Here is a 9,031-nt window from a genome sequence, read left to right as displayed (position 1 = left end):
AATCCTTTTCTCCACACCCCAAGATTGAAGATCCAGCAGGGCTGCCGATCATTCAAGGTCCCCCAGCAAGTTCCCTTAGGCCGGTATCTGGATGGCTTGTAACGCCATTGGCGACCAGTGGTTCTAGACAAGGCAGATTGGAGGGAAAATATTTTGAGGGAGGGTTTATTGATTGAGAAGATCTTCATAGGACGTGGAAGACACTGCTGTAGGTACCTACCTAGGCAGTACCTGTATGTGTACCGTGTATCGCTCCCATACCATCGAAAGAAACCTTAGCCTTGTGAATTATGAAATATGGATCCCATAGGTCGTCCCATGCTGTTTTACTTCGCTAGCTTGCTCAATGCTAATATCCAAAACGATGCTATCTGGGGTAGTTAGACTCTCAGCAAGTCAAGGACTGTAGGTACCTTACCTCTAAGCCGTGGTTTAATACTCTTAGGGCCCTAGGGGCACTTTGAGAGACGACAGTATGGAGAACCTAACTACTGGCGGGATGTCCATCATCGCGGATGGGCTAAAGTAGTGAAGGAGCACTCCGTAGTGGCCCCCCCCGTAGATCATTAGATATTGCTATTCGCTAACCGGCTAGCTAAGCTAGCTAGCCAGCTACGATGGCGCTCTGACGTCCAACATTCCACACATCGTTTCTCGCTGGCACTTGGACTAGAGAGTCTGTCTACAACGTACAGTACAATCCCAACTTTTAGGCCCGAGGAAATGAATACCTAGGAATTAATATTGAACCATGCATAGAGAATTCCAGCACGAAATAATCCAGTTTCATGCTGATCCACTCACTCAATTGGGAGAAAGAAGACCAATAGGTTCTCTATTTTATCCATATTGATTTCGAGCCCATAGGCTCGTTACTGGTAAATACTCCGCAGCCAACAAATGATAATTCATGAGTTAAAAGGGAGAAAATCAAGAGAAGACGAAAAGAAGAAAAGGAAAAAGAACAGGAAAAAGCAAGTGAGGGATAGATAGGGCAGCGGGAGGCTTGAAAGGAGTAGCAATTGATTATTTCCTGCATGAGGATTGGAGTAGTACATAGTACTGTATACCTAGTTAGTAGTAGTTAGTCCCTAGTAGTTGTGAGTACAGTGTTGGTGCTGTGGTAGTAAAAAAGAAATAGACCATAATAATAGTAATTGGGACCTTTAAAAAAATAATCATCATCATCATCATAATAATTATGATAATGATAATAATAATAATAATAATAAACAGAAGAATAATAATGTAATAATAATAAAAGAAAATCATAACAATAATAACAATAACAATAATAATGATCATAATAATAATAATAATAATCATAATAATCATAATAATAAAAAAATAAAACAATAATCAATAATAAAGCAGCAACAAAGTTCTTTCTTCTGCTGCTGCTTCTTCCAAATCCAGTAAACGTACTTCTCTCTACTTGTCTCTCGCTGTCTCTCTGTCTCTCTCTCACACTCACTCTCCAACCAAGTACCTACAGTAGATCCATACAGACAGAACAGACACACACATACATACTGTACAGTCATTGAGTATCTGGACTTTTCTCTCTCTCCACTCTCTCTTGCCAGGAACCTTGGTAAACCACTGGAAATTATAGAATTCTAATTCCGCTTGATCGTTCAATTCAGACCTTAAATCCCTCCTAAGACATTTTCTCATCCTACTCAGTGTCTCTCTAGAAGAACTCTCTTATCGATTCAACTGGCTTCTATCCTCGATTTCGTTCCCCTCCCAAGTCCAACCCCCCTCCCATCCCAATCGTTCCCCTTGCTGGTATCCTTCTGGACAACCTTCCTCTCTGGCCCCTCGGTTCCTTATATCTACATCCCTCGTCTTCATCTGAGACCTCTTGTTTCTCAACCCCCTCCAATTCACCATTCACAGCAATCGCAGCTTTGGCTTATCGCGTCTAAGGGCGGCTTCCTTTCCAATCCCGCGAACTGGCCTCCATCCCGTCTCGAAAATCCCTGAGTTCATTGTCTTTGATTCTAGAGACATTCGCGACTCCTACGACACGAGTCTTCCTCCCCATTCGGATCGCTAGCTTCTTGTGTGTGTGGTGTGCGTCGGGATTCGTCGTGGTTACTCGAGGAACCTCATAGTTCCCTCCCCCCCCCCTCCACTTGGTACATTCCTGGCCTTGCTTGGGTCACTGAAGGGCACGCGACGCGCTTCTTTGCGACCTTTCCTATCTCTTCGTGTCTATCCATCGAGGAATAGCAATGGCGTTTGGATGTGAGTATGATCGGCCGGGCTCCAATCCATGATATATGGCTGCGAGATTTGTTTATTTCTGCCCTCCATTCCCCGTCCTCGACATCCTTTCTTTCTCTTCTACAGACACACGCACGCATACACACACTCCTTCTGTCCCTGGGGATCTTCATCAACCTTCATTCTTTTCCTTTGATTACTCCCAGTATCGCTGTCCTTCGTTGGCCTCAGCTGCCTTGTGTTTCATTACTCATATCCACATTCCCTCTCAAAACGTACAGCTCGTCTAATTCACTCCATTGATCTACACTCAAACACTCTTTTCGCTTTCCTTCCATCCACTGCAGAGCTCCCTATTGTTTGCCACCGCCTCTTTGCGTGCCCATCATAAAGCTAAACAGTGTCTGCTGTCGACAGGTGAAAACGTCGAGTCACTCCAGCGAAACATCGAAGTCGAAGACAACGAGGATATGAGATCGCAGAGTAACATGTCTGATCGCCTCGCCGTTGAAGTCGATTGTCATTCCCTGGGCTCAAACGAATGCCCTTCCATGGGCTCCACCTTCTCCCCTTTGGAATCTCCAACACCTACACCTACAAGTATCTATAGCCAAGGATCGATTGCCTCACCCGGCTGGCAGGAGAACGCACCGTATCCGGCGCACGGCTACGAAAGAGGCACCGGATCTACACCCATGCGTGGCCACTTTCGTTTCGCCAGTATGCCTTCGCATGAACAAATGGGTCTGCCGCCGTACAGCAGCCTGGACGGAGGGGATCGCATGGCCATGACGGACTTCCTCCCTGGATACGACGAGAATGTCGAGCAGTTCTGGCTTCCTTCGGACGTCCCCAAGACGTATGACCACCACGTCCAAGGTCTCCCATGTCCACCAGCCATGCAGCAGTATCCCCCGATGGTGCGCAGCAACTATCGTCACCATCCCGCTCCTTATCTCCCGGAGTCCGCGACTAACCCATGTCTCTCCCGTCCCATTTTTCACCACCAGGCTGAGCGTCTGCCCGCCTCGCTATCCATGAGCCACATGATGCCCTGGATGGCTCACACGGAATCGATTTCGCCGGAAACTATTGCTCCATCACAAGTTGCACCGGTGACGCCTCCCCCGTCCTACACGGACTTTTCTAATTCCCTCAACACCTTCAAAACACACTCGCCGGCCACACCTATCCGTTCATGCTCCCTGGGTACGGGTTCTGGGACGGACACGCCCATGAGCCGTCTGTCTGGGGGTGCCGGTGAATACCTGGATGAGTTCCAACAGTCCCCTGGCTACAGGGATGGCCTTGGAGTCCGGCCACAACGGCAGCCATCGCGCAAGGTGGCCCGGAAGCAATCCTCCAAGCAAAGCCTGTCACTGGAGAACCTCCCGGCAGTCATCAAACAGGTCCAGTTCAAGTGTCAGGAGCCCGGTTGCAAAGGGCGATTCAAGCGACAGGAGCACCTCAAGCGTCACATGAAGAGTCATTCTAAGGAGAAGCCTCATGTTTGCTGGGTTCCTGGATGCCATCGTGCGTTCTCGCGCAGTGACAACCTCAACGCCCACTACACCAAGACCCACAGCAAGCGAGGAGGTCGCAATCGATACGTCGCAACCTTGGATGAGACCAGCCCCGACTACAATCCAGACTACCGGGGACCATTGACCGGTGATGGTCGTCCTATGCCTGGGTCAGCAATGGACGAGTCCATTTCCGATGCTCGGGAAATCAGCAGCATGGATGGCTGGGATGAGTGAGGTCACCGCCGGCAATCAGAACAGAGAAGATCAAAACAAAAAAGGGTAAAAAAGATGAACAAAAAAAAGATGAAAAACCGCGTTGAGAGAAAAAGCCCCCACCCCCCAAAAAAAGAAATCAGAAAGCAACTAAAGCGAAACGAGAAAGAAAGTACTGGGTGGATCGGATCATGATACCCTTGTGATGCAAGTCGACACAAAAATTTCCTTGAGTACTACTTACCTAGATGGGCACAGACATACAGGGTCCGAGTGACCCCGGTCGGCGCTTCACGGCGTTCTTCATTTCCATTTCTTATATTCTGTCTCTATTTTGTATAACAAAGCCCTGGCACTGGATGTTGCATACTTATTTCCGAGATGTCTTTCTATTTTTCCTATAATACGTTTCATGGAGAGGCAGACCTGTTTTTTTGTTACTTTACTTTGTCTTTTTCCTTTGTCCAATTTCCTGTGTTTGTGACGACTCCAGGTTCGATTAATATACGGCATGACTGGATGAAGACTTGGCCACGCTCCCTACCTACATTGTTTGTTTGTTTGTGATCTGACTGATCGATTGAGAATACTGCATATCATATGAGACAATACAGTAATATTGACATGACGATGGAGCACCACACATGCCATTCATGAGCTTCCAAAAATAAAGTCGGACTTCACAAAATGAGGCGGACAGTTGGACGTTGGGATCTTCGCTTCGTCACTACTACTAAGTATAGGTAAGTACTCCGTAGGTATGTATGTCCTCAACACAAGTACACACAAGTACAGTCGCCCTGCCCATCGTCACGTCATGTCATGTCATGTCATGTCTCTTGGTCTTTCCCCTACTCGCCTCAATCAAAATTTGGATACATCAATTCAGCTCGTCCCTATCTCTCTGGCCCCAGTCCAAGAGCACGGCCCATAGCAGAGATATCATACATATCCAGTAAACCAAACTGGCCCTACGGCCCTTAAAACTTTTTTTACACTCAAACTAATCATCATGCCAGCACCAACTCCCCCTCCCCTCCCCTCCAATCACACGCTGATTCCATAACACCCGTTCAGACTGTCAGCGACGATCACAACAAAGAGACAGGCAGGGGGTCCTAGTCTCGCAGTCGCAGATCTAGACTCGGAGGCGTAGACTAAGAGCATCAGACTAAGACGGTGGTAAAGCGGCGACGAAAGGGGGAGGGGGAGGGGGAAAGAAACATCGTCGAAGGATGGAAGCTGGATAGGTCACATTTTTTGATGGCATCTGCGTCTGTGTCTTGTGTCTGAGAGCCCGAGTTTGTTGGTCATGTGGAGGCTTGGGTTTGGGGTTGAAGTTAGTGTAGTAGATCGGGTATCATGGTGTATCTAAACTTTCTACCTAGTATCTAGTATAGTATATGTACCTAGAGGTAGGGAGGTATGAGATTGGAAGTGTATGACTACCAGGCTATGACTGTATGTGGTGGTCTCCTGTACGTCGTACGATCATACCTAGACCATCATGGTTACCTACTGTCCATCGTATACTACTGTAGCTAGCTAGGTAACTATATATACTACGTAGGTATGTATACTCTGAAGACTGAAGACTCGAGACCCAAAAACAAATGGCACCATGAATGTCGTCCGCTGCACAGTCCACAGTCCACAGTCCACATTCCATCGGCAAAGCTCCTATTGGCGGCTTAAACAGCCTGAAGATCGTTCCACTCGACAATGCCCGGCGCTACTTTAGTGCTCCGGATGGAGTATGCACCAACTATGGAGATGGATTGTACTTATTAAGTTAGAATTCTGGGATATCTAGCTTCGTTCTCCCTAGACCCCTAGGAACTAGGGAGTAGATAAATATCAGCCTAAATCCCTATCAGCCCACAAGCACTAGGCAAGTTACTAGTATGATAGTAAAGGTATCCTCGCACCGGCGTTCATCTGTCATACATAGTTACCTACATACTTACATAGTTACATATACGCCATACAGCGCACCGGTTCCAAGCTACATCACCACTAGCACCATTCCCCTAGTCCGCTTCCAGTCATAGGGCATAGGCAGGTAACAGGTTACTGGTGTCTAATGTCTGGTGACTGGACAGAGACAATATGCACGGGCAGCGATCAACTAGTGATTCCAGAAACCGGGAACAGATCCTAAGCTTAATGTTGATGGCCCAGGGGGGAAGTCAACAATAGCTCCGCAGTCCGCATGCCAAGGATGCTGACAATTGAGTACATAGGTAGGCACTGGGGGCCGGACCCTGGGGGTTTAGGTACTCCTGAAAAAAAAACTTAAAAAAAAACTTGATTTGAATGGGAGCTTCTTCATTTTTTTTTTCACCCTTTTTTTCTCCCTACTTGTATCTAGATAGATAGACTGGCTTCTTCTGTATGTTTTTAGAGCGGGATGCGCTGTGCTGGAATCTGAACGGGCTCTGGTTCGAAATTAGTGTAGTCCTTATGTACCTGCGCGGCTTCCGGTATGTTATGTTTCTCTAAGACGATTTGATATTCACCGCTTCGGTATGGTGGACGATAGAATGGGAATTATCCTGTTTCTACTTTTTTCAAGAACAGTGCTTCTCTCAGGCTAGTGGCTATGCAGGTAGTAGTGGATTGATTATTGAGCGGTTGCATATTTGTCAAACGTCGGCTGGACGGAGGATGTTCTTTTTCAATGCACCATTGGCAGACTCTGAGAGATCCTCAGGGAGATATGCCAGTTGCTCGTGGCTCTATGAATGGGCATTCTTCAGGCCGAGCAATGAGCCGTGAATCAGGTTTTTGGCTGGCGATCCAGAACCATAGAAGCGTTCATTTCCTCGAAATGGTCTATGTGTAGAACATGGTTGTTCGGACGTGTTCTAGCACGCGATCAGACCGGACCAATCCATAATCCAGGACTATCCTCAGGCCTCACCAGATACGGAACCCTGCGAGCTCTGCCTGATTTTCGATTCCCCCCGAGCGTTCTTTTTCTATCCAGTTACCAGTGTGACTAGACGAGGATGCGCAAGCTACTGGATACTGGAGGATGGAAAGTCCCCATCTCCCCTTGCCAACCGTCAGCCGAAATCCTGCACCCCATAGTTGCGATGTGATACGCATGTACGTACATAAGACCGTGCTCACCGAATCGCCATCCCATGCGGCCACTTGTCAAATGCGATGTGGGCGGAGGACTTGGTCTCAGATGAAGCTTGTTGACCCTCATCTTGGAAAACTTCACCCCCCCCTGGTGCTACAGATGATATCACACGCTCTGCACTACACTATTGGCTTGAAAAACTTGGAAGCGCAAAGCGCACTTGATGCTGTCAGATAGCGGTCTGTATGGAATTTTGTAATGGAGCCTGAGTTGAGACAAGTTGCACAGAGCTTAGGAGAGTGGGCGGTTTTCTGTGGGAATTGTTCTTGCGGTGAGTTACAGATGTCTCGATTGGCAAAGGTATTCTTTATTAAGAACTTCTAGAAGAAAAGGGGGGGTGGGAAAGAAGGACGTATTTATTATTGATCTGGCTTCGTCCTGGATGTTGTTGGAGCTTGTTCATAGATCAGGCACATAGCTTTATGAAGCCCTGGATGACAGATCAATGGAATAGCATAAGCACACGTGACCCGCCAAGTGCCGCTAGTTTAAAGGTCACCACACAACAAAATCCATCTTCTCTTCTGTTTTAACCTTCTGCAATAATAATAATGTCAATCTAAGTCATGTAGGCTCGATTCAACAGTACCAGCACCATTATGATTCCATCAAGCTTGTTAATGTGCAGGCGATTGATATTCAATCCTCTCGACATGCTCCCAGACTATGATGACTACCTTTTCTTTCTGGCACGAAGCAGCGAAAACTGCAGTGGGTGTCCAAAATTATCAAGCTCAACAGTCTGAGTCTGGGATAAATTTCTTCGTCAATTTTAGCGCATAATTGAACTCTTTCTCTGCCATGTATCTCTACATATAGACACGTCTTCATCCTTTATGATGAAGTAAGATTCAATTCCAGAAACAGCGTCCCGTCTAACGGCGTTTCATAGTAGGCTTGTATCTCGACAAATCCAGCGCCTCTGTAGAGCTGCTGCGCCCCAACCATCGTCGACAACGTGTCAAGCCTCATCGCTCGATATCCAAGCTCCTTCGCCTTCTGGATGATCGCATCCACGAGCGTCTTGCCCAGCCCCATCCCCCGTGCGTCAGGAGAAACGTACAACCGCTTCATCTCACAGCAAGCCATGCGGTCCTCACCCGACGTACAGGTTGTCCCGTGATCTTTCGCAACGAAAGGGCGAACAGCCACACAGCCCAGGGCAGTTTTACCTTTGATATCGTACGCTAGTAGAAGCTCTCCATGTGGACCGCCATATTGGCCCGGGAGGGTGCGTAGTTCAGACTGGAAGCTTTGGAACGTGAGGTCGATCCCGAGCGAGTCTGCATAGGCTTCGAATAAAGCTCTGACGGCTGCTACGTCTTCCGCGCTGCGCGCTGCGATGATCTGGTAATTTCTGCGCGTCATGTGGCGTAGCTGATCGGATCACTGCATTCGCGGTGGCGCTGGTTTGTGCTCGAGACTCGAGAGTGATGATCAAGCGATGTTTGATGGCTGGCTGGTTCTGATGACCAGGAGGCGCTGGCTTCGGATTGATTGCGGATATCAGTATGATTTCTCTGAAATGACAGGTTCATGGGACTGGTGTTTTGTATCGGATTGCTGGTCGGCGTGGGTCATGGTATGACTCAGATGGCGACGACTCGATTGGAAGTCAGTGGCGATCATTGCAGATATCTTCATTGTTCACATATAGAACAATGACAGCATTGAGGCCGTTCCGGGCGGAGATTTTGAAGTCTCAGGTGACAAAGAAGCCACCAGGAGCCTTAGGCTGTCAGGCTCACATCTCACTCTCTTGTTCTTTGAAGTCGATGGAACGACTTGATTTCCACCATCATCTCCCCTCTACTAATCTATCACGTTAATTTCCCCGGGTTCATCAAACTTTTACCCCTGAGATATAAAAGGCAAACTATGATGTTGATTTCCTCGTAGCGAACTGAGC

General features: G+C 47.7%; 2 protein-coding genes across 2 annotated transcripts, besides 4 other annotated features; one reads left to right on the top strand and one right to left on the bottom strand.

The window, feature by feature from the left end:
- Positions 1–1,192: 1,192 nt before the first annotated feature.
- Positions 1,193–1,369: a microsatellite.
- Positions 1,194–1,369: a microsatellite.
- A 1,351-nt stretch (positions 1,370–2,720) lies between these two features.
- Positions 2,721–3,992, top strand: brlA (C2H2 type transcription factor BrlA; the record flags this gene model as incomplete). Its single annotated transcript, XM_001268617.1, has 1 exon — positions 2,721–3,992. One exon carries the CDS (start codon positions 2,721–2,723, stop codon positions 3,990–3,992), a length of 1,272 nt encoding a protein of 423 aa, XP_001268618.1.
- A 788-nt stretch (positions 3,993–4,780) lies between these two features.
- Positions 4,781–4,808: a microsatellite.
- An 802-nt stretch (positions 4,809–5,610) lies between these two features.
- Positions 5,611–5,639: a microsatellite.
- A 2,317-nt stretch (positions 5,640–7,956) lies between these two features.
- ACLA_018950 (GNAT family N-acetyltransferase) lies at positions 7,957–8,490 on the bottom strand (the record flags this gene model as incomplete). Its single annotated transcript, XM_001268616.1, has 1 exon — positions 7,957–8,490. The coding sequence occupies one exon, from the start codon at positions 8,488–8,490 to the stop codon at positions 7,957–7,959; it is 534 nt and encodes a 177-aa protein (XP_001268617.1).
- Between the last annotated feature and the right edge of the window lie 541 nt (positions 8,491–9,031).

This window comes from Aspergillus clavatus, genomic scaffold (assembly GCF_000002715.2).
Source record: "Aspergillus clavatus NRRL 1 1099423829805 genomic scaffold, whole genome shotgun sequence".
Classification (NCBI taxonomy): Eukaryota; Fungi; Ascomycota; class Eurotiomycetes; order Eurotiales; family Aspergillaceae; genus Aspergillus; species Aspergillus clavatus.
Note: the sequence above shows the minus strand (reverse complement) of the source record. Positions and strands in the feature narration are given on the sequence as shown.